Source organism: Triturus cristatus, chromosome 7 (genome assembly GCF_964204655.1).
Source record: "Triturus cristatus chromosome 7, aTriCri1.1, whole genome shotgun sequence".
NCBI classification, from domain to species: Eukaryota; Metazoa; Chordata; class Amphibia; order Caudata; family Salamandridae; genus Triturus; species Triturus cristatus.
The window spans coordinates 1,722,438,121-1,722,464,691 of NC_140590.1; the positions used below are offsets into that span (position 1 = coordinate 1,722,438,121).

The 26,571-nt window shown below is 44.2% G+C and overlaps 1 protein-coding gene and 1 long non-coding RNA gene across 3 annotated transcripts in view; one reads left to right on the plus strand and one right to left on the minus strand.

The window, feature by feature from the left end:
* The window catches only part of LOC146812896 (uncharacterized), a 395,123-nt gene that overhangs the window by 310,188 nt on the left and 58,364 nt on the right, over positions 1–26,571 (plus strand). The window lies entirely within an intron of this gene.
* Positions 1–26,571, minus strand: part of LOC146812897 (ovostatin-like) — a 433,862-nt gene that overhangs the window by 193,702 nt on the left and 213,589 nt on the right. For both annotated transcript variants that reach the window (XM_085619963.1, XM_085619962.1), the window contains exon 16: positions 16,934–17,107. In XM_085619963.1, coding sequence (XP_085476089.1) covers positions 16,934–17,107 — 174 coding nt within the window. The remainder of the gene's footprint in view (positions 1–16,933; positions 17,108–26,571) is intronic.

Consider the following 26,571-nt stretch of genomic DNA (forward strand, 5'->3'; position numbering starts at 1 on the left):
GATTGCGTGTCGGAGACCCGAGGAGGGACAGAAGTAGGGAAACAACAACAAGAGGTGGACAAGCATTTGCAATGCATTAGGTCTCGCATTTACGCGAGTTTGAGCTAATGACATTGCAAATAACAATGCCTATTGGCATTGTCATTTACAATGCCAATAGCTTTAACTCGTGTAACTGCGAGACCTATTGCATTGCACTTTACACCGGTACAAAAGGGGGTGGTGATGGACGGAGCATCAGAGCCAATCAAACACTCACACCCAGTCAACAGATCTGGGTTTGATCCATCACCATTCTTTAGCCCACTCTGCCACCCCAGTTCAGACATGGCCATATGCAAATCAGTCTGACCCTGTGCCTCATGGGAACAGTCCAGCCTGAACTGCCAAGCCATGCCCTCCCTGGACCGGAAACAAGCTTCCTAGGACCGGTTGCTGGCATTTCAGCCATCTTCAGCCAGGCTTGCTTGAATCCAGTGGCAAAGTGAGCAAGGGACTCACGTCTGAGCATACCCTGCCAACTTATGGCGAACAAAGCGGTCATGGACAGGTGTACGTGTATACTGTGTTACGGGCTGATGCGAACGCTTTAATAGCTCAAGCTTACACTGTCATTCTGTGTGATCTCCGGTATTTGACTCTTTTTTTAATCAGATTTTAGTACTCAGTGCCCAGAAATAAAGTAGGTCGCCTTGCCATACTGCACCAAGCACCTAATGGAGTAAGTTTACAAGCATCACTTCGTACACTGGATAATTTGCTGCGTGTGTTCCTCGTCTGCTCCTGAGCAGGAACATTGGGAACTCAAATGCTGTTGTTACACTGCGAGCGATGAACCGCATTAGACCTTGTTGGTCGTTTAATCGTCCAAACTATTCTGCATCTTATAGGACATGACAGTGATGGCAGAGTACACTACGTTGAATTCCAAGACATGGAGCCCCGTCTCTAATGTTACAACTACTTACAGCGGACGAGGTATCCGTTGTGGGTCTGACACTGAACTAACTCCAATATTCTCCTATGCTGGGTCAACTATGAGTTCGCATCCGTCAATAAACGAGGGCTGAGACACAGATGGGTGGATGGATAATAGTCACAACCAGGTCATCTATAGCAGTAATGGCATCGTGCAGCACTAAAGATTGCAAGTTTGCAGATTCTAAGCACTATGAATCATAGCTGCCTCTATGCATAACGTCAGTATAGACGGAAATATGGGAAAGGGGCAGACAGATAGACAAATTTCAATTGGGTAAAATACCATATAAACTGTTGTATGCAATGTCTTTTTTCTCCAAAAAGGACAAATAAATTAACGACTGCTACTGTAGATAGCTAGACAGATAGATAAAAACTAATTTAGATATAATACAATTATATATGTATAAGATGATGTGCTCTGTACTAATGACATGATCGATAAACACAGCAGGTAGGTGATAACGTGATCATAGCATCTGCAAAGAGAACGATTCACTAGCAGATTAGATAGACAAATGGATGTATGGATGTATGTATGGAAGGTTATGCATGTGACGGAAATAAATATAGGCAGGTAGGCAGATACACAGACGGCTGGAACAACATACGTGGAAGTTAGTCGGTACTTTAAACACAGTAAAATAACACGATTCCTACAGGCGTTTCTATAAAATTACAGATAGTTATTTCGGCTCTCGTGTCATTCAAGACACAGACAGATACAGAGGCACTCCTTTCATTCACAGTGCACGAATGTGCTGAGAGCATTTGTTTGCACTAACTCTTCATAAGTGTTTCAAACATAAATTGAGAATATGTTTGTTTATAAAAGACACACACCTTCGTTTAAAATATTTGGCACCAAAAGTCCTCCTTTTCTCAGCATTATTCTATTCAAGCAATAATACGGATAACATGTAATAGTTCTAGCTCCATCCAACAATTAATTAACCAAAAGGCTAAGCGTGTTTTTGTTTTGTGAGAAGAATAAACTCTTGCGATCTAACTAAGCAACAAAACATAGACATGTGCAACAATGGCAACTTTTACAAAGCCACTTTGGTAAACAAATACCCCCATTAAATTACATTTGCTGTTGTTATTTCTGGAGTTGGTTCTGTGAACAGAAATAAAGGCACGGAGGGAATGAATGCCTTTGGTGTCAGTGAAGGCGACAGACACGGGTCAGACCATCTGAGCGCCCTCGAAAAACTATATTAACCGCACATAACTTGTTTAAGGTGACTAATGAAGACCCCCTCGACGAAGAGGTCTGTTGCTAGGTAAACAAAACAGTTTAAGCGCTGTCCATCATTAGCGTGTCGTGCTGACAGCAGGACCCGGCAACAGACCTGGCGACAGAAGGGAGGAGAGCGGAGGCATATGGCCCTCAGGCCCGCTCTCCCGCTGACAGCAGCCTCGCTGCAAGCCCCTCGTCCAGGCGCCCATGCCCGCAGCAGCTTGCAGCGGCCCCATCTGCAGCCGGGGCTCGTGCCCCCGACAATGCGGCCGCCATGTTGTTTTCATCTGAGCCCTGCCTGGCGCGGGCGGGCGCAGAGGACAGGGTGAAGATTAACCATCAGAAAGAACAATGCCGTCCACGCTGCATTGTCTGTCCAGGATTACATGCTATGTGCCCAGTGGGGATTGCGCCATCCATCACAGCCCTTTATTGGCTGCCGTTTTTAGCCACAAAGCCCAAACATTGCCATAAAAATTCTAAACTGCTTAATTGCGGCGCTGTAAAAATGTGGATAGAGGAGCTATGTCATGCAGTGGTTAACTAGGGCTTGGAATTTGTGACAAGGCCCTAAAAGCATGCCACTGCCCCCCACCCCCCTTGCGTGGAAAGGTCACCGATTGGCAGAGGGAAGCACATTGTCTCCTGAATGTTAACTAGCAAGAGTTATGAATTGTACACAAAGAGCAAATGAGTAGATTTGGGGTGAAGTGCTGCTTAGTGCTTGACAAGCTGAACCTCTCACGGAAGCTGTCTGTTACAGAGAGAGGAGTGGTGTCCGGAAGAGGCACTGTGCAATCCTGGTACCCTTCTGTTATTTTAAATAAAGATGCAATTTCAGCGGGTGTAAATTTCCTACACAGTTAACTAAAAAATAGCCACCACGTTGACACCATGTGTGTGGTAAATCTGCTATATAACCCAATCAAATAAAGAAACGATACATGCTGTCAGGTGAGTTGCAATGTAACAGTAACTGCGAGCAGCTGATTTTGACTTTTTCACCATGCATTAAATTAAATCTGTCAGCCTTTTAATAAACATAGGTAAGCAGCATTTGTCACAGAGTCACTCACTGCGTGCCTATAGGACTAACTTCAGCCTAGCAGATTTGTTTTAAAATTGAAATACCACACACAGATTTTGTCGTGCTCGAAAACACGGAGCAAATACTTAAGAATAACAAGACAAGCCCGGCGGAGCATGGCGCGCGCTTGGTGGGGGAGCGCATTCCAGGCGGGGGAGCGGACCCTTTGAAGTGCGATGCCAAAGCGGATTGCATGGCGGCACGATGCGCGTGATTGTGCGCGTGCTAGCCATGCAATCCGCTTTTCGGAGCACTTTGAAATGCCCTTTTACAATAGTCTTGCTTTGCGATTGCGATCGCTTACGCGATAGCAAGGCGAGACCTAAAAAAGAAACTGTTGGAGAGAAAAAGCAAATTGAGACAGAGTCTGAAGAAAGTGAAAGTGAGATACCTGAGGGTCGAGTTCTGAGAAAGAGAACTTGGATCAAAGAGAAAAACAATAAAGAAGGTAAATCAAAAAGAAATGCTAAAGGAGACGTTTGGCCAAATAAGGTAAAGAGACTGAGATATCGATTGACACGAGCTAATTCATCAAAGGCTGAACAAGTAAATGAAGTGCCAAGTCAAGAGAAATCAAAAGAAGAAGAGATAAGTGTGTCTGAAGAAAACAAAAGAACAAAGAAACCAAACCAGAAGCATAAGTCACCAGAATGGACGTATGTGGCACTGCCTGAACAAGGAGAAGAGGCAGATAGTCAAGGAAATCCAGAGGAGGCTGTACTAAAAGTGGTTGAAGAAGAAGAAGCAGCAGGAATCCTGAGAGTTATCTTGTCCGACATTGGAGAAGAAGCGGAAATTCAGGAATTTCTGTATTTGGATGACGAGAGGAAAGTGAAAAATGATGAGATGCCAAACTGAATAAGATCAAGAAAAGTCATTGGAAAAGACAAATAATAACTAAGCTAGAAAATTAGAACTGGTATAACCAATTAGGCGCTTAGTGCCTTAAGGTAGAAAACTGGATGTGGAGTAGAAGAGGCTAAGTCAAAAGACACGGTCCATTTTAACAAGATGGCTAACATAGATGATAACAAGGGTAGATGTATCTTTATGAAAAGATGGTGCAAAATGTGTTGTTGTTGTACAGGATTATTAATGCTTCTTTGGAGCATACTTGTTCTACTGATTTATTTCAAAGTAACTTTAGATACATTAGAAGGGCATACTGAAAATACAACTAACATAGGGAAGATTTCCCAAAAGGTAGATCCAACTAGAATAGGTCATGAACATTTACATAAGGATAGGTCTATAACTGATTTTTCTAACAATGTGTTTTCAAAGTTATTGTATGAATATGTTAAGACAATGGATGTAAGGGATTGCTACGTATGTATGCAGTTACCTGCTTCTGTTTCAGAAGGAGTGACTTATCATCACCTTCCAGCAACTTATGGGATATCATGTAGTATGTTAACTAGTATATTTTATAAAGTAGGTAAATTAGAATATTATTTTTCAGATGTAGATAACATTCTTGGACAAGTGCCTATGAATAACAAATTAAACCCAGCTAAATCTGCTAAAGTACTAGGTGAGATTTTCACAGAAATTAAAGAATTGACGTTAGAATATATTTTTAGAAACAATTTAACTTGCAGTTTAAAGAAAGAAGAAAAGACATTCTTAGACATGGTTGAAGAAAGGAGATTAAAAATGCAAAGAAAAGCAGAAGGAGGAAAGATGGATAAAACACTTGAAAAATGAAGCTAGTCCAACTATGGCTATAGATACACCACAGAAAGGGAAATTATGTATTAGAAGGGAAAAATCTCAATATGATTACTATTTTATAGGTATTAGTGAGTGCCATGATACATATCATATTGCAGCTGGATGGGGTTTCCGAGGTGGAAATGATCCAGTCTTTCCTGGATTATATTACATTTGTGGGAACAGGGGCATATTATCGTTTGCCAGACCATTGGTATGGCGCATGTTATGTTGGCCTGGTCTTTCCAAAAATCTTTCACATGGATAGAGTAGAAAATAATGTACAAAGTAATCAATGAATACGTAGTAGAAGAGAAACTTGGGCAGAAATTGTAGGTGATATTTTTGGAGCATTGATACCAGCAGTGGGAATATCTTTGAATGCAAACAATATTCGAAAGCTATCAATTGTAGTGGATCGCTTGTCAACAAGCACCGCTGGAGGATTCTTATTGGTGAATACTGAAATGGTTGCCATGCGTGCTATGGTGATGCAAAATCGACTTGCCCTTGATATCTTATTGGCAAAAGAGGGTGGAGTCTGTGGAATGCTGAAAGTACAACATTGTTGCACTTACATTCCTGATGAAAGTAAAGATCTAAAAGTTTACATCAAGAATATTGCAGAATTGCATGATGAAATTGCACCACTGGAGGTTGAAAGTGTTTGGAATAAAATTAGTAATAAGATAGCTGCTATTAAGAATGATTTAGTAAAAATAGGTAGTACCTTTATAGGTAAAATATTGTTTCCACTAACATGTGTGATTTTCATATTACTAGTACTTAGATTAGGTTGTATGTGTTGTAGACATAGAAAAAACAAGAAGAAAATAAAAAGAGAAAATATTAAAAGAAAAGACAAGAAACAAGAAAGAGAATTTGAGGAGATAGAATTGGAGGAGTGGAATGAGAACATGTATGAAACAGCAAAAAGGGAGGATGAAGGTGAAACTGAGTTATGAATTGAGCAAAAAAACATTATACAATTTCCGTAAAAGGAAGTACAAATTTGTGGGTTTTTTGTGGTGATAAAATCACCAAAGGGGGGATTGCTGGAGCGGGTAATACGTTTTTTTTTATATACCCACTTCATTTTGTATGTTTATATTAAAATGAATAATTAATTAATCATAATTCTATTAATAGTTTGATGAGTGATGTTTAATCAACTGTATTAACAGATGAATTACACGTGGGAATGCATTTGCCTGGCTAAAATAATATGTGAACTAAGTACGTTTACATACTAATAATATAAGCGTTGCTTTTGTAATGTATTTGTGATTTGAGCTTAATAAAATGAGTCTAAACTGCTTTTGATGTTGCATATTGCTAGATAAATACACACACACATAGGTATTAGTAAGGGATAACATTGTTTTAATCATTTCAATGTATTAATTACGTTTTTAGTGTTTCTTTACTTAAGTTGACCATTTGGGCTTGCCACAAAATGGCTGCCGACTGAAACTGACTAAGCAAAATGACATCACTTATGATCCATGGAGAAGTGCGCCTGCGCTAGCTTCAGCAACCATGTCCCCTTGGAGACCAAACCCGACTGTGCCCATCAAGGTCATCCTGGGCGAAGCGCCAGATCTCCTGAATGAACAACAAAAGATACATTGGACTAATAAACTTGTTGTGCCCTGACTTAATGAAACTTTTCTCGTATGGGAACTTCGTCGCCCTGATCCACCAGAAATGTTTTCCAATGGACCAATCATAGACTCTCAAATTTGTTACTCGTTACTTTTGGAATGTAATTTTACTATAAATTATGGTAGACTAGAGAGGTAAGGACGAACGTCATTTCCATTATCCTGATGTTATGCTGACGGAGAGGACGGTGATTCTTCATGACGGATATTATCTACCAGAACTTTGACGAACTGACTGATGACCAGACTTTGACTTAGAAAACGACAATTAGCCAGAATAGGTAAATATGATGAAATAAGATTGAATAACAAAGTTTTTAACCTGCATTTAATTAGATAAATATTGAATAATTGAAATTACATACGTGCTGGGTTGTTATTTCATTAGAATGTATTGTTTTGACATTCATGAAGTGTTAAATTTATCATTAAATTCAAATCAACTAAATTGATCCGATCGACCCTTTGATGGAAGGGATGCTAGGTGTGATATAGGGAAAGAGGTATTCCTTTCAATAGCAGTGTTTGGAAACAATTGTCTCTCGAAAGGTGCAGATCGTTTGATAGAATGAATGATTGGTGTTATGGGCCCCACCAGTGTATGCGTTGTGTGAAGAGTGTGACTGTGAAATGTTCGATCTGTGGTAATAGAGAGGGATTTGGTATTCCGAGCTGCGTCACTGCCCCCTCCCTTCTAGGTTCCCACCGCCCTACATCACACACCAGACCAGTTCAGACTTCATGCCCGCTCCCTCCTAGGTTCCCACCGCCCTACACCACAGACCAGACCAGGCTCTGACTTCACCCCCCCCCTCCCTTCTAGGTACTCACCGCCCTAAACCACAGACCAGACCAGGCTCCAACTTCATGGGCCCTTCTAGGCTTCCTCATCCCTACACCACAGACCAGACTCAGATTTCCTGCCCCCTCCCTTCTAGGTTCCCACTGCCCTACATCACACACCGGACCGGCTCAGACTTCATCCCCGCTCCCTCCTAGGTTCCCACCGCCCTACACCACAGACCAGACCAGGCTCTGACTTCACCCACCCCTCCCTTCTAGGTTCTCACCGCCCTAAACCACAGACCAGACCAGGCTCCAACTTCATATGCCCTTCTAGGCTTCCGCATCCCTACACCACAGACCAAACCAGGCTTATACTTCACCCTCCCTCCCTTCTAGGTTCTCACCACCCTACACCACGGACCAGACCAGGCTCAGACTTCATGGCTCTCCTAGGCTTCCGCATCCTTACACCACAGACCAGACCAGTCTCAGACTTCACCCCCCTCTCCCTTCTAGGTTCTCACCCCCCTAAACCACAGACCAGACCAGGCTCCAACTTCATGGGCCCTTCTAGGCTTCCGCATCCCTACACCACAGACCAGACCAGGCTCAGACTTCATTTGCCCTCAGGGTTCCCACCGCCATACACCACAGACCTGACCAGGCTCAGACTTCACCCCCCCTCCCTTCTAGGTTCTCACCGCCCTAAACCACGGACCAGACCAGGCTCCAACTTCATGGGCCCTTCTAGGCTTCCGCATCCCTACACCACCAACCAGACCAGGATCAGACTTCATGTGCCCTTCTAGGCTTCCGCATCCCTACACCACAGACCTGACCAGGCTCAGACTTTACTCCCCCTCCCTTCTAGGTTCTCACCGCCCTAAACCACAGACCAGACCAGGCTCCAACTTCATGGGCCCTTCTAGGCTTCCGCATCCCTACACCACCAACCAGACCAGGATCAGACTTCATGTGCCCTTCTAGGCTTCCGCATCCCTACACCACAGACCTGACCAGGCTCAGACTTCACTCCCCCTCCCTTCTAGGTTCTCACCGCCCTAAACCACGGACCAGACCAGGCTCCAACTTCATGGGCCCTTCTAGGCTTCTGCATCCCTACACCACAGACCAGGCCCAGACTTCATTTGCCCTCCTAGGTTCCCACCGCCTTACACCACAGACCAGACCAGGCTCCAACTTCATGGGCCCTTCTAGGCTTCCGCATCCCTACACCACAGACCAGGCTCAGACTTCACCCCCCCCCCTCCCTTCTAGGTTCTCACCGCCCTACACCACAGACCAGACCAGGCTCCAACTTCATGGGGCCTTTTAGGCTTCCGCATCCCTACACCACAGACCAGACCAGGCTCAGACTTCAACCCCCCTCCCGTCTAGGTTCTCACCGCCCTACACCACGGACCAGACCAGGCTCAGACTTCATGGCTCTCCTAGGCTTCCGCATCCCTACACCACAGACCAGACCAGGCTCAGACTTCATTTGCCCTCCTAGGTTCCCACCACCCTACACCACAGACCAGACCAGGCTCCAACTTCATGGGCCCTTCTAGGCTTCCGCATTCCTATACCACAGACCAGACCAGGCTCAGACTTCACTCCCCCTCCCTTCTAGGTTCTCACCGTCCTACACCACAGACCAGATCAGGCTCCAACTTCTTGGGCCCTTCTAGGCTTCCGCATCCCGACACCACAGACCAGACCAGGCTCAGACTTCATTTGCCCTCCTAGGTTCCCACCGCCCTACACCACAGACAAGACCAGGCTCCAACTTCATGGGCCCTTCTATGTTTCCGCATCCCTACACCACAGACCAGACCAGGCTCAGACTTCATGCCCCCTCCCTTCTAGGTTCCCACCATCCTACACCACAGACCAGACTAGGCTCCAACTTCATGGGCCCTCCTAGGCTTCCGCATCCCTACACCACAGACCAGGCTCAGATTTCCTGCCCACTCCCTTCTAGGTTCCCACCGCCCTACACCACAAATTAGACCGGCTCAGACTTCATGCCCACTCCCTCCTAGGTTCCCACCACCCTACACCACAGACCAGACCAGGCTCTGACTTCATGTGCCCTACTAGACTTACGCATACCTACACCATCAACCAGACCAGGATCAGACTTCATGTGCCCTACTAGGCTTACGCATACCTACAGCACAGACCAGACAAGGCTCAGACTTCATACCCCCTCCCTCCTAGGTTCCCACCACGCTACACCACAGACCAAACTAGGCTCCAACTTCATGCCCCCTCCCTTCTAGGTTCCCACCACCCTACACCACAAACCAGACCAGGCTCCGACTTAATTTGCCCTCCTAGGCTTCCGCATCCGTACACCACAGACCATCCCAGGCTCAGACTTCAGGGGCCCTGTGAGAAGTTGACCTGGTATTTGCTGTCCACTAATTATAGTTGGCACCCTGTACCAGTCCAAACAACCCCTTATTGCTAATAGGGTAAAGACAACCTTTATTGGAAGCTATCCTAGTGGTAGCTATGGAGAGCAGCCTTCAGACTAAGTCTTGAAGGAATGTAAAGCAGCCTGTTTTACCAGTCTATAATCTCTTGAATGGCTAAATGAAAGACAACCACACCAGGTACATATATACAATATATGTATTTATTTCTAAACACACCCTCCTAGTCTCTTTATGAGACTAGAGGTCAAAACACATAAGTTACACTTCAAATATTACAGTAAAATAGCACAAATACATGTCAGGCCCTAGGGGAGAGCCAAATCATATACTAAAATAGGGGTATTAGAACCACAACTTAACTAGACACAAGGCCTAGAGCCTGTAGAATCGCTGGGACCCCAAGGAACCCCCCAAGGTAGTGACACAGGGGACCCACGGGGGCCGTGTGCAGTGTGCAGTGTGACAACACCGCCGCGAGCTCCAGTTAGCTTCTACGGGGGAAAGTCGCGGTTAGATTTTTAAAGATTAGGGACACTTAGAAACGATTCAGGACCAAACCCTTTGGGACTTTGTAATTTCTAGGATCAACACCCACGAGAGCAGCGGAGTTCTCGAGTTACCTCACCCAGGGAAGCTGGGTGCATAGGTGTCAAATGGTGTCGGGTCGCATCGTCGATTTCAATGGGAGCTGGCAAAGTAGTGCGGCTGCTGGGAAGATGCGAAGTGTCCGAAGAGATCCAAGCCTGGATCGAAGTCGAGAAGAACCTGAAAGCAGAGGGGACAGAGTCTGGGTCACTTGCCAGTGACCAGGAGGACGATAGGCGGATGCCCACCGATGTCGAGTGATTTCAGGGGAAGAAGGTGAAGCTTGACTCTTCAGCCACGAAGACCAGGAGGTGTCGAGGATGACCAGGAGCTGGATTCGAGCTGTTCCACGAAGGATGTCGAGTGCTGCAGCATCGGTGCCCGGATTGGACACAACAAGCCTTGGCAACAGCAACCCACGCAGAAAGGAGAAAGATGATTTGGTGCAGACCAGCAAGGTTTGTGGGACTCACCACTTGGTGGGGGGTTGGGGCACGTCTGGAGCAACCAGGGAAGCCCAAGGAAATTAAAAGTTACCCTCTCAGGGACCCACCAGTCGACGGACCAGTGATCGCGATGGGACCTCAAGAAGAAACACAAAATCACGGCCCACGGGTCACTCGGGCTGACTAGGCCAACACTCTTCAGTGGATTCTCTGCTTGTGGTGGGGGCTACACGTAACCCCAAGCACGACTTCAAGAGACGTGGAGAAGTTAATGCACTTGCAAAAGTGCACGGTGACTAGGAGTTCTGGTTCCACACTACTCACGAGGGCTGCGGGTCTCAGCTTTGCTGAGGACTCGGGTCGGCCTCTGAGATATCTGGAAATCCTCTTCCTGGGCTGCAATTACTTCGGAGCTCAGCGGGAGCTTCAGAGATGCAGACCAGAAAAATGCTTTGTTGGTGTCTGCCAAGCAGGGGAGTCACTCCTTGACCCCAAGGGAGATTTCTTCAGTCCGCTAGTCTTTAGTAGAGCGTCGAAGTTCCAGGATTCAGCTTCAGAGTTTCGCCCAGGGATATCTAAAGTTCTGGTCACAGAGGTTCCTTACTTATACCTAAGGAAGGGGTTGGACTAACGTTGGGGACCCACCTATGGGATGGTTTGGAAAGAGGGGTGGCTATGCCCATTTCCTTTGTCCAGTTTCACGCCAGAGCAGGGGCTGGAAGCCCCTAAACCGGTTTTAGCTGGACTATGCACAGGGACACCAAATGTGCCCCCAGTGCAGGACTTCAAAGCACTCAGGGAGTGCTCCCACCCAGCCCCAATACACATAAGCCTGTCTGGGAGGTAGTTAGAGGAAACCTATTGTCCAAGCCTTCCCTGCTGGAGTTTCGGTCAGCAGCAGGTGGCCAGACCCATGTCTGTGGCTGCAGCATCCATTTTGTAATGCCAGGGCTCTATTAGATTTCTACCGGGTATAATAGTACTGCCATGTCTCTCCCTCTAGAAGGGTGGGATCATATCCTCACATCAAGAACTGATGTGGGGGTATGATTCCAAGGTGTTTGACACTAAACACCACATGTTTCCGTGCAGTCAGTCCAAAGTTAGCATTAACCGTTTAAGATATAATGCACTTAAGAGTATATGGTCAGGCTGCACCACTGTCAACCCCAGTGAAGAGATTCCGAAGGCTGCAGAGGGGCTCAGCTCATGCCTGGGCACCCTCTCACATATAACCAAGCACCCTGCCTTCAGGATTGATAAGGCCTGCCATAGGGGTGACTGATAGGTTTCTATGTGCAGTGATAGGTGAGGTATAGTAAACCTATACCTCAGTAAGGGGTGCATGCACCACCTCACCCAGGCTGCAGTAGTAGACCTGTGGTGTAATTTTGGAGGGCTTTCCAGGGGTGGCACAATACATGTTTCAGCCCCTGGTAGGCCTCTGGGGTACCTACGCCCTGGGTACATAGTATACCATATACTAGGGACTCCCAAGGGTACCCAGAATCCAATCTGGAGTGTATCTAAAGTACATGCAATCAATTTAGAGAGGAAGCAGCTAGGCTGGGGCCCTGAATGGCAGGGTCCCAGCCAGACTAAAGTCGAAAAACAGTGAAAGACCAGCAAAAAGTGGGGGTAAACATGTGAAGCAGATCCTACTCTCCTACAGGCCCTCCTAGGTTTCCGCATTCCTTCACCACACACCAGGTTTAGACTCCATGCCCCCTCCCTTCTAGGTTCCCATCGCCCCACACCACAGACCAGACCATGCTGACACTTCATGCCCCCTCCCTCCTAGGTTCCCCCGGCCCCACTCAACAGACCAGAACAGGCTCAGACTTCATACTCCCTCCTTCCTACGTTCCCACCGTCCTACACATCTAACCAGACCAGGCTCAGACTTCATGCCCGCTCCCTCCTAGGCTCCCACCACCCTACATCACTGGACCTGACCAGACCAGATCAGACTCCCACTTTATGATTCTCCTAGGCTCCCTCCTACTTGTTCCACTTGTCCATTCTAGGCTTCATCTTCATGCATCTCCCAGGCACTCAAATCAAAGCAGGGAAGGACTCAGCCTAATGCAATGACCTTAAGTGACTTAAGTACTGGGAAGGCTTAGCTGGCCCAGGAACAAGTCTGAGTGCGCAAAGTGTTTGTAACGCAAGTATGGACTTGCAAATTTCCAACACCATACCATTCACCTACAGATGCTCATCATCGTCCTACCCTCAGAAACCTTAAGGAATGCAAGGGGAACCCAACTCTCCCAACCTCCTGGCCGATGCGAATGACACAGAGGAAAAGGCTTTCAAAGTTAGTACACTAACTAACATCAACTGAATGTAGGGGTTTCAATGGAAGAGCTTTCATAGCCTCAAGGACTAAGAGCAAATCCCATGAGGGAATTGCTGAACCACTGTTATATGGTTGGATGCAGATTGTTCTACTTGACCATCCAATTCTGTTTTTTATTTATATTTCTTAAGATTTCTTTGCCTCTTTGTAATGGGGGTGAAAAGTTTCCTTCCACAAAGGACAAGGCGCTGGCATCATCTGTTATCATCCTGCTAGTTAGATTTGAGAACTTCAGGTCTGGGATGTCTTGGGCTTGAGCCGGTGCATGAATTAGCTCTACATGTTGTGTCGATTACTAGGAGATGCTGCACTAGTTGAGGATTGAGTTGATTGAGGTTTCACATCAGTGAGATTTTTAGAATCCTCCGTATCAATGTCTTTAATTCCTCTAAGATTTCTTTTTACTTGTGATACCAGTAAATTTAAAAATGATGAATGAGTAATACGTTTCTGAATGATCGGGTAGAAGGAACAGCTTCATGCGCATAGCTTTGCATCCTCCCTTTTCCCATTGTATTAGATGTTCAATCTTTTTATCTGTTTCAAAGGAAAAGCAATGCTAACGCCTGTAGCAGATCAACCTGCACTTCTAGTTTACTGAATTTGTGAGGTTTTAGCAGTTGCATCTAAGGTGCTTACCAAAGCCGTGGCAGCTGTTTCCCTTCCCCATGAATTGCTTTTCATATTTGCCATAATCAGGCTCTATGCGAGTTTGTCTTTCCAACCTGTGAGAAATCGGGTTGTCGGTTGAGGGTGTGTAACCCTACTCAAGCAACAGCTACTTTTCTTGTCAGGTGAACCACAAAAAGTCACTAAATCATCCTGTGCTTAACACAGTCAGATTGGCACAAAAGCAGTCAAGCTTTACTTAGAGGAAATGTTTAAAGTGTTTATGCAGCATATAAGCAGCAATAACGTGAAAACATAACACAAGAAAAATCCCATGCCAATTTAGCAAAATATAGTCAAATCTAATAAATTATTTGACATCAAAACAACAAAAATCCAATCAGTAGAACTGGAGATATGCAGTTCTACAGATCTAAGGTAAGTATAGCTCCTAAAAGCACAATGTGCCACTTGCAATTATCTGGTCGTGCGAGACCGGGTGAAAGTCACTAGTTCAGTTTGACCATGTTGGAGCACAGGGTGGATACAGGGAGCCATTTAGTCCTGCCGAAAGAGTTACCTTCGTAAATCTATCAGGAAGAGTCCAGTTTGCAGTGGAGGAGGCAGTGAGGAGCAGGGATAGTGTTGCAGATGGTCGTTGCTGTAGCACAAAGATCAGATTGGGTGTTGAGGATGGTCCTTGCTCTGTCATAAAGATCTGGTTGGGAGTCGTGGATGTCGTTGTTGCAGATTCGCGTTGGCGGTCACCGCAGGATGTTAATGCTGTAGTGCAAAGTGTAGATTTCGTGGTTTTGGTCATCACTGTCATGATATTGTGAAGAGTGAGGCTCACTGAATCTTTGCAGTCGGCGCCAGCGGCAAGTTCTTGGTGTGAACAGGCTCGTTCATGGTCATAAAGAGCCCCACATTTCGGGATTTCTTCCTTCAAGGAACTGATACTGCACCAAGAGTCCAAGGCCTGAGGGGCACCTCTTGGGGAACAGGAACTCACTCCAGCAGAGGCCACCAGGGATCAGGCAGTTTCAGTTGAAGGTCCAGGCAGAGGTCAGCTGGGTAGATGAGCAGATGCAGCAAGTGCTCTGTAGCTTGTTATGTCCCTGTAGCTCAGAACAAGAGGCAAGTCAGTTGACCCTTTGAGTCACTTTAGCCTGGGATGAAGTGTGCATGTCCAGTCTTCCTACTCAGCAAGCAGGGTAGGCCTCAAGCAGCAGGGCAGCATGTCACCCTTCATCTGTAGTATTCACAGGTTCAGGAGTGTGCTGAATAGTTGGTCTGAAGACCACCTTGTTATCCCGGGTGTTCACTTTGAAGTGGGAGAAGATTCTGGAGATTCCCTCGATAGAGAAGTCTAGAATTTCGTGCCTCCCTGCCCTTATCCCAGGCTGTCTGGAGGCACAATAGCCTAGTGTGAAGACCTTGTGTGTGTGCTTAAGCAGCACCATTGAATTGGAAGTGTGGTGGTGTCAGATCCACACCCTCATCCTACCAGAGAGATGGACCATCCGGCAAACACCCAGACCCATTATTGTGATGCTTCCTGGGAGGAATATACAAAGGCCAACTGCCTAGTCATGTGACCCAGGAACAGATTGCACGCAACAAATGGTTACGACAAGAAAATATCAACTTTTTAAAAGTGTCATTTTCAGAACTGTGTGACTTAAAATCTAACTTTACCATTAAAGAGTGTTTTAAATTACAATTCCGTGGACACCACTGATGGTGTTCTCACTTGCTCCCACGCCAAAGTTACCTCTTATTAAATGTGATAAGGCAACCCAATGCTACCCAATGGGAGTGGTAAGCCATACAGTAATGAAAAAGGAATCTAGGGTTTTTTCATTACCTGGACGCATAAAACTTAAAGGTACTTATCCAAATCTTTAAATACAATGTGCCCTGCCCCTCGAGCTTCAAAGGGCCTACCATAGTCAGGAGGGTGACATATGTATAAAAAAGGAAGGTTTAGGCCTGGTAAAAGGTTTACTTTGCCAACTTAAAATTGACAGTTTAAAAGGACACACACAGGCTTCAATGGCAGGCCTTCGACATGTTTAAAAGTCTACTTTAGAAGGTGGCATAGTGAGTGCTGCATGCCCACTAGCAGCATTTAATTTACCAGCCCTGGATACCTGTAGTACCATTTACTAGTTACTTACAAAGAAAGTGAATGTGCCAATTGGGTGTATGTCAATTTCACCATTTTAAAAAGGAGAGTACAAGCACTTTAGCACTGGTTAAGTGTGCAGAGTTTCAAAAGCCAACAAGAAACTGCCTAAAAAAAAAGGCGGGTTAAGGCAAAAAGTTTGGGGATGACCCTGCAAAGAAGGCCTAGTCCAACACCACCTATATGGAACAGAACAGGTGTTGTTCTGCATTTAAGGTGAAATAATTCTAAGGTACCTGCTTTCACAAGTAGGAAAGAGGCAGGCAAGCTAGGGTCCTGGACTTGTTTGTAAAAATTAAAAGTAATCAGCGATTTCAGGAACTTATTTTTTTGACAAAGTGTGGGATTTGTGTGGAGTTTTGTGGTGATTTTGAGTATCCTTGATTTTCTATTATGTTTTTCCCGGTGATAGCAGCTCACTAAATCCTCTTTTGGGCTCAGACTGCATTTTGCACTAGGTGTGAAAAGAGATAAACTTGAATGGGGGGAGTGATCATGTATGAAGATCACCACACGAGAGTTTTGGCGACGACCTTCAGAACTATCAGCTAATACCACGACTTTCGTGGTAAAACAAGTTCCAACTTAAAACTTTTGAAAGATTTGAAGACTTTGAGTGCTGATTACTTGTCACAAACCAATAAGTTTCGCAACAGGCGAGCACTAACAAAACGGGCACTTTGCAGGTACCAATGCAGCTAGTGCTTTGAATGCATCCAGTTTGCACAAGGCGCTAGGTGACCTGGTGCCTCCGTCGTCACTAATGACCTAGGGTAGGCACATACGCAGATTCTTGACCTTTCACCTTGAGGGTCGGGCACTTACCAGAATAGCCTCTTGCCAGTCCTCGGCGTTGTTGACGTCAGGCGTCGCTTGGTAGTTCACTCCCTCGCGGACAATGTCTGGCACATCTGTGCATGGGACAAACTGGTTTGGCGACAGACTGAATCCATCAATCCAGGAGCCAGACGAGAATGCGTAGGGTATTCGACCATACACCTAGAGGGAAGAGATTAGTGAACAGCACATGTGAAGTGTTGATTCGGTGACGCAGCATATCCGCCGAAAAGACAATAAAGCCCATTGTCGCGCCACATTGTCCGATCCCCAAAACATACTCTGAAACATGTTTTTCAAAAAGCTAAAGACATGCATTCCACATCACCCTTTCTCCAATCGCGTCCTTTATTATCTTCTGTGAAACAATGTTGAAAATAGGTTATGGAAAGTGAGGCAAAAATGTAACTCAAGAGTGAGTGAGAGAGAGAGAGAGAGAGAGACAGAGAGAGAGAGAGAGAGAGAGAGAGAGAGAGAGAGAGAGAGAGAGAGAGAGAAATATGGATGGAATAAGGGTCTCAGTGAGTTTATAACGTTCCGACACGAAGGCCAAACCACATAGCAAACGTTTTACTTTTAAAACTATAGGTTCACCATTTCACCAAAAATATAAACAAGCAGTTGCAATGCAATAGGTCTCGCACTTGTCATATTTAGAGTTATTGGCATTGTAATGTTATTGTTTTTTTTATTTATGTGTTTGTAGTGTAGTGGGTTGTATGCGGTGTGTAGAGAAATTATATTAGTTGTATTAGAATGATCGTTGTTTCAGTGGTGATGAATTATGTGTTGTGTAGTTTATTTGTGTAGTAGTATTATTTGTTATGGAGAATAGAAAGTGGTAGGAGAGAAGAGATAGAAAGGAAGAACGAGTGGTTTTTGTAGTTTATGGAGGTAGTTGTTATTGATATTAAGAGACAGGATGAGCAACATTGTGTGAGAAAGAGAAAGAAGGAGTGCAAAGGTAATACTTGTTTAAAGAAGTATTTTGGTTTAGTAGAAGATGGATTAATAAAATGTAAATGTAAATGTATGTGTCTTGTAAAGTGCACTGCTGCCCTGAGGCGTCCTGGCGCTGTAGACCACTGGGAAACCCGTCCTGGCTATCCCTGTGAGATGGTCCCTCCTGGGTATCTCCAAGGTGAAACCAGGCATCCCCAGCGAATGTGGGGGGCCGTTGTGGAGATGAGGCAAGCTAATGCCCAGAGTTGCCGAGTGTGATCCCTGGTTAGAGTAGGCACCGAGGCAAGAATTATCGAGTCCGCTGGCCATGGTCCACGACCCTGCCGCGTCGGGAATTGAACCCTGGTCCCGGGCTGTCCTCAGCTTCCGGGTCTGCTGCCTCTAACCAGTGAGCGACACCACTCCACATAAAAGGATTAGTGTCAGTGTTTTTTTAGTGATAGTTTCAATAAAGTTGTGTATGAAACGGTGTTTAAATATGTGTAGTTAAGTATTTTATTGATGTGGTGATATTGTATGGGATAGTGAGATAGACGTGACAGAGTAGTAGAGAAAGATAAAGGTGTAAGTGGAAGGGGTATTTGGAGGGAGGGTGGAATGTGAGAGGTGTATTAGTTATAGTGTGAGAAGATTTAGGAAGGATAGTGTATTTTAGTTGGTGGTATAGAAAAGAGATAGGTATGTGAGGGAGGAATGATATGTTGTACTGGTATATGTTGGTCAGCATTTAATGATGCATTTTCCCCAAAACAACTAAGTATAAGTAAATAAAAAGGTTATATTTTATTTTATTTATTTAGAAATTGTATTTTCTTTTGTAGACACACATATAGCATTTGTCCCACGTTGTTTATTCTAATAGCCAAAATAGTACCAGCAGTATGAACTTTAAAAGTTCAAATATATAAAGTTGGCAATATGGTGGAAAAATTATATTGGGAAAAAACATTTGAGTGAATTTACTAGCAGTGAGCATATTATTATTATTTTTTTTTTAAACTGAAGTGTGTGGTTTTCTTATATAAACTTTGCATAATTGGGTATGTAATCTTTGGGGTTCTGTAAATTGTTTTGGTTTGGTTAAATGTGTGTTTTAAGGGTTACATTTGTGAAGCCAAAAGTTGAGTTAAGAATATAAAACTGTGGGGGTGATGTGTGAGGAACGCAAACCCAAAAGTGTGACATAAAAAGCCTTGGTGAGCTATATATTAATTCCAGTGGCACGGCGATGGTGCTTTTGAGTTTGGCAAAAAGAAGTGTCAGAAGCTTCTACATCTGTCCCTTTAGCATATAACAATTACCATGTGTAAAAAACTCTGTACCCTTGCAAGTTTGCCAAGGTACATTTCCACCTCTTAAGAAATATTAGAGGAACCCACGCGAAAAAATCAGAGCACTTCTCACAAATAAGCATGTGGGTGCTTGCGTGTGGAGGGAGGGTTTTCACAAGAGAGGCCTAATTGTGGGAAATGCTCTGATGTTGTGGAGTAGGTTTCAGTAAAATGTTTAAATAGGTGGAGATATACGTTGTAAAAATTTCAAGAGTACGGAGTGTTTTCAAACTGGTAATTGCTATATGTGATAAACTATGCATTCACTTTAAGACCAAACTTAGGGTGTAAATGTATCCATGATATGCGTCTATAAGGGGAGCAGCTTGTTACACCTTGCTTTCCCTTTGGTACCCCCTGCTACTTCTTTTCGCAGGATTCTTGGCTGAGTGAACATAAGCAGGGGTTTTAAAAAGTTGTTTGTAAATTCCCGTTTCATCCTCTCCACGTAGCTTAAGCAACTAATAGGAAGCCAAAAAGGGACAATTGTTGGAAAAGAGTTAACCTAAGGAAGTTCCTATAGGTTTTCTTCTTGGGGGCGGGGGGTTTTATAGCGCAAAACTAGACCTGAAGGTATAAGAGTGCTTTACATGAGAACCAGTTGCGTGACAGATGGACAGATTCATTTTTGTTAGGCACAGGGAGATTAAGTGATTTGCCCAGAATCACAGGATGTTGAGCGTCCCTGCCGAGACTCGAACCTGGAACGACTGCTCTTGCCGTTAGGCCACATCCTCTCCAATAGGCTTTAGGATGGCTCAGTGACTTCATTGTGTTTGCCGCACAAAAATACCTTGCTACTTCTTATAGAAGGTTTCCTTGCTGAGGGAATATAAAGGAATTTAGGACATTACATTGCGGTGTTTACACCGCGATGCCTTTACAATGCAGGCATTACAACGCAAGTCGTTACAACGACTTGCGCTGGAGTGCGCTGGATTTAGGAATAGTATAATTTACTATTCCAACTCCAGTCTACGTACAGTAGGGAAGGTGTTGGAATAGTAAATCATACTATTCCTTAGGTTAGAGCGCCATCCAGCGTAAGTCATTGTAATGACTTGCGTTGTAATACCCGCGTTGTAAAGGTATTTGCGGTGTAAACACCGCAATGTAAACTATGTTTCCCAATATAAAGTAAGCAACAATTTAAAAAGTTTTTTCAAGATTCCCATGTTATCCTCTCCGTGCAACCTAACCAAATAATAGTAAGCTGATAAGAGGCAAACGTTGGAAAAGGGTTTACTGAAGGAAGCTGCGAGAAGCTTCAGGATGGCTCAGTGAGTTAATTGTGTTTGCAGCAAGGAAATAAAGTGTTTATGGGTTAAAATCTCAAGCTCTGGCAGGGCCTACTTAAAATCCTATCCTCCCTAAGTTACAAACCTCAGAACCATTAAAACTGGTGAAAAGTAATACCTTTTATTTAACATGCTTTGATTCAACAAATGCGGCATTAGGCAGGCACCAGCCCCACCTGCATGTAAAAGTAACATACATGTTTCTCCCAATGTCTACAGCTGGGGCAATAACAAGTTATTCAATATCCGTTGTGGGTTTGACTCACTATTTCAGACTCAAAATGAACCACCACAGATGCCACAATTCTGGCTGGTATGTTTCACTCTAATAATTACAACAGTGTTTGCCGAGGGCCTCCCTGTTTAAAAGTGCACACTGGGGTGTGTACATACTGCAAAAACAGCATAACTTGTATACAGATGGCATTGTCTGTTCACTACAGTTTTTTTTTATAAGGAGAGCACCATCTGTTTAAATATGGCAGCTTTGGAGTTTATTACACATGGTAATTGCTAAATGCAAAACACTTGCATTACTTTTAGTAAGTGCCACTGGAATTATAAAATTTTGGAGCTATTGCGTCTTCAGCATTTTTATGAACTTGCCTCATTTGCTAGATAATCCACCAACTGCTGCATAAACTGCAGATTTCATAAAATAAATACGTTTGAAGCAGAAACATATTAAATGTTACTAAAAATAAAATAAATTCTATTGCTGCATAGTGGACGGCCCTTTGAAGCGTTCACTGGTAACTGATCTATTGCTTTTGACTGTGTTTGTGTGTTAAAGTGGTAGTAATAACATAAAACCCTAGTTCAAACACTGAGATCATGAAAAAATGGAAAATCAATAAAGCAATACTATCACAAAATATGCCACATAACACCGCATAATTTGATTTTTCTTGCCATAGATTTTGTGACCTCTACTGTATAATCTGGTCCTCCCCTGAAGCATAATTCCAGTGCCCCTGTTTATAGCTGCTATCCCTGAATAAACAGATATGAATAAAGCACAATGTACTAGTACTACAGTGAGCAAACACCAAAGAAACCAGTCTGCAGCTCTGTAGGAAACAATTGGTTCCATTGGCACCTGGCAGGTGTAAAACATAAATAATTTCAAACATTTTACCTCAGATCAGGTGGAAATTGAAAATGTTGTGTACAAAGTTTAAAAAAATATATGTTAACTGACATATCTCCTGCCTAGCTATAAGAAAGGGTAGGTTGAAAAAAACGAGTTACAATTAGATTAACTTATAATAAAAGTGCCAAATGCAAGTATGGTTAATACACGATATACAGAAAGCGCTACATGTAACATAGAATATGATACTACCATCCGCTTGATTAATCTACTGTTTTCTACATTGTATCAATATGGGGGAAAACATGGCGGCCGCGGGTTAGCGCAGGTCGCGCGTTTCCGAGCAGTACCTCCCTACGAAATGTCTTCCTGATTCTTCCTGACTCGTTTCTCCGTTTTCGCGGCGGGCTTGGTGTGTTAGGATTGGCGGGAGCCTTGCGGGAGCCTTGCTTCTGAAGTTTGTTCCCCTCCGGTTTGCTCCGGTGTTCTGTGGATGTGTGCCGGGGAGAAGCCACCTCTTTCCCCCTGTCTGCAAAGGTGGAGTCGGGCAGCCGTGGAGCTAAGACGCGGCCGCGCGGTGGCGGCTCGTGGATTTTTGAGACGGAGCTTCGGCGGCCCGCAGGAGGGCTAAACGCTGTTAGGTGTCGAAAGCACTGCATGGATGAGGCCGGGGGAGACTGCAATCAGGTCGAAGAGTTGGAGATATCAGCCCCAGTCAGCAAGGAAGTAAGTCGGAGCACCGGTAGGGTCCCAGAAGCTATAGAAGGCAAGACTCTGATTTATACGGATGGTGCGGAGGAGGCTCACAATACCTATGATCAGCTTGTTAAAAGTAAACAAACCGGTAGAGGAAAGAAAATATTTAAAGGGGACAGAAGCGTACTCCATAAGCAGACCCTTAGTAAAAAAGAGAAAGTAGCAGTTTTGGAAAGGGCGGCTGAGAGGGATAGTGAACAAATTGAAGTGGAAGAAGCCAGGAGGTGCCTCCAGATAGGCGAGGGGGAGCTAAAGAATAGAAGGGCAAGTCGGAGTCAGGAGGGAGAGGATAAGGAAGTACAGAAGCGCGTTAGAGGGAGAACTTCCTTACAGAAAGGGGAAAAGAAACAACAGAGCAATACAGTTCGAACAACTCCCTCCCTGCGCTCCTTCTTCAAGGTTCTACCTCAAGTTTTGGAGATCTGTGCTCATAAGGACACCTTGCCACTTTTTGCTGACCCTTCTCCCGGCCCTATGTCTGATATTTCTGATATTTCCGACATAAGGCCTTCAGCTTGTGATGAGCAAGCACCCATCCCCCAAGAAGCTAGTACCGTAGTGGCGGGGGCCAGCAGTGGGGTTGTGCCATTGAAGGTTATGGAGACAGGCTGTGATCAGAGCACACTGGGGGGAACTCGCACAAACACTAGCAGATATGAGGGAGGAGATTAGATCTGATTTCTCAACCTCTAAGCTCAATCAGGCGGAAATAAGAGCCACATGTGAATCCCTTGAAAAAAAAGTTGATGATCTTGGAGGGCGGATTGAGAATCTGGAGACCTCTGTCGAGGTCTTGAAATTGGGCATGGAGAAAGCCGAGGATAAAATCCACTCCTTACAGAGAGAGGGGGTTGTTCTGAAAGAAAGGGTTGAGTCTCTCGAGAATTTTTCGCGTCGGAACAATCTCCGTCTCCTAAAAATTCCGGAGGGAAAGGAAGGAGGGGATATTAAGACCTTTGTGATCAACTTGCTAAAAGCCTCTTTGGTTTTTGATGAGGAAGTGGAGACTTTAGAGAAAGATATACAGCGGATCCATCGGGACCCATTCCGGTTAAAACCCGGTAGAGACAAACCAAGGAAAATTCTGATTAATTTCCAGACTTACGCCCTGAAGAAGAAGCTATTAAATCTGGCGTTAAAAGAGAAATCGGTCAAGGGTCCTGAGTTCTCCTTCGAGGTGCGATCGGACCTCTCCAAAACCACACTGGACCGTCAATGGGAGCTTGGCCAAAGAATGGAAAAATTCCGATCATTGGGTGCTACGGTACAGATGGGATTTCCTGCCTTTTTGCGGGTGATGTACAATAATAAAATGCTTAATTTTAGATCTCCCCAGGAGGCAGATGCATGGCTTAATGATACTCTAAGGAGCTCTCAAGGGCGAAGCTAGGTGCTTGAATTTTGAGTTATGGCCATTTTGAGTTATGGCCATAGTTCCTTCTATAGGTGGGATAATTATGAATAATTATGAAGGGAAAGGTAAAAGGAAAAAAAAAAAAGAAAAATGTTAAGAAATTAATAGTATTTCTATTATGGTCACAGATACTTGGGTTAGGAAAATAAAATTACTAAAAAAAAAAAAAAAAATATATATAGGGCTTTTGTGTAAGGAGAAAAAAAAAAGAAAAAAAAAAAGAAGGGAAAGATGGGTAAAAAAAAAAAATAAAAGGTGGAAGATATCTTATTCTAAGTTCTTCATTCTAAACTCTTCCCCTGTGATGGCATACTTTATGGGGAATCAGAAGGGTAGTTTGTGGATCATGCAGTGGTGGACGAGGGTACTGCTCAACGACGCAAATCTGACAGTCCAACAGGTCAGAGAAAGTAAGGGAGGGTTTCCCAGGGGGGGGTGGTGGGAAGGGGTGGTTGGTGATGGGATTAAACCAAAAATTCTCATTTGTCAGATCTATTTAAGACTAAAATGTCCCCAAATTTGGCTGAAATTTCAAATAATCCTCAATCGTGCACAGCAAGTTAGATGGAAGGGATGGTTAGCGTGCTTGAGTGGTGGTGGGTAGCTACTTGTGGTTATGGCTGTTGTACAGTATTTATCCTGGAATGTTAATGGTCTGCGCGTGAGGAGCAGAAGAGATCGTATTTTTCAGTATTTGAGAGATTCCCCCGCGCAGATTATTGTCATTCAGGAATCACATCTTCTCAGGACTGAAGCCTCTGAAATTCTGGGAAAACAGAGATGGATTGATAAATTTATATCCACGGACCATAATGCAAACATACGAGGGATTATTATCATCTTTAAAAAATCAGTGAAAGTGCAAATTTTGGGTCATAAAGAAGATCAAAGTGGGAGGTGGATTATAACTCGAATCCTGGTACATGGGCGGGTTTACACACAAGTAGGATACTATGGGCCCAATCAAGATGATCCCTATTATCTGGACTGTATAAGAAACCATCTGGTTACATCTCAGGTCCCTATAATATGGATGGGAGATTTTAATATTGTCATCAATACCAAACTAGACAAATCAAGTAGTTCCAGAGCCCAAGTTTTATCTAACTCCAGACAAACATTGATCTCAATTATGACGCAGTTGGGGCTAGCAGATATTTGGAGAGAGCGATCGGGAAACAAACTGGGGGTTTCTTTTCGGAACTTTAAATATAAGCATAAATCCAGAATAGATTATGCATTATTTAGTTTTTCACTTAATAACTCGCTGATCTCAATAGACTATCTCCCGTCTCACTTGTCTGATCATTCGGCCATTTTATTTTCTTTAAGAGGTGATCAGCAGCCTAGATATGTTACGTGGTCCTTCGACCGTACGATATTACTAGATGATGATGAAATCAAGCATTTAGCAGATGAAAGTAAAATCTTTCTGGAGATAAATCTGGATTCTGCTGTAATAACTACGTGTGGGAGGCACTGAAAGCATTTCTTAGAGGCGTTATTACTAACAGAGCCTCTTATAGGCGGAAGATATATAGGGAGAAGCTTACAGCTTTAGAATCTGAGATGAAGGTAATAGAACAAAATCTTGGCCTCTCTATGGGCTCAGTTGCTGTGCAAGATAGGCTCTTGGATCTTAAGAATCAGATGGAATTTATCCTTCAAGAGAGAGTTACAAGGAGGTGGGAGGCGAGTAAACTTGCCCAGTTTGAGTTAGGGGAAGTTGCAGGAAAGTTGCTGGCCTGGAAAGTGAAAGCAGATCAGGCTAAAAACTATATTAGAGAGATAAAAGTGGAAGGCGAGACAGGCCTTAGATCCTCTAATTTAGACATAGGCAACACTTTCCTGGAATTTTTTAGGGATATCTATAAAGACGACATCGTTGAGGACCAAGATGCAAGAGATCTTTGGCTGGGGAAAATACTTCTGCCAACTTTCACCGAGATTCAATGTAAATACTTGGAGAAGGAAATCTCAGAGGCCGAAGTCATCACAGCCATAGATTCACTTAAAAAGGAGAAGGCAGCAGGTCCCGATGGCTTACCTGGTGAGATCTTCCGGGTGCTTTCACCAATCTTGGTCTCAACGCTCACGGCCCTCTTTAATGAGATCTTAATCAAGGGCAAGACTCCTCCTAAGTCAAGGAATGAGGCAATCATTGTGCTGATACTTAAGCCAGGCAAAAACCCATGTGAGTGCGGTTCATATCGGCCAATCTCACTCCTCAATAGTGATTATAAAATCTTTGCAACTATCTTGTCAGCAAGATTAGGGAGTGTAATTGGGTCTATTATACACCAAGATCAGAAGGGCTTCATTAAGGGGCGACAACTGGCTGAGTTGACAAGGGAGCTGGTTGGCGCAATTGATATCGCCACCGCTTTTTCCATCCCCTTGGCAACCCTTACGTTGGATGCTACTAAAGCGTTTGACAGGGTTAATTGGAGTTACCTGGACGCGGTCCTGAAGAAATTCAACTTTGGTGAACATTTTTGCCGTACTATCTCTCTGTTGTACGGAGCACCATCAGCTAGATTATTAATTAATGGAGTCTTGACAGAGCCTTTTACTATTATGAGAGGAACTAGGCAGGGCTGCCCTCTCTCTCCCTTACTCTTCGATCTATATATAGAACCTTTTGCGCAGGTTCTGAGAACTGACGCGAATATTCCATCATTTAGATTCGAGGGGTGGGAGAGGAGGGTCGCTCTGTATGCAGATGATATTCTTATTTTAACATCTGACCCGGGTCTAGCATTCCCAACGGT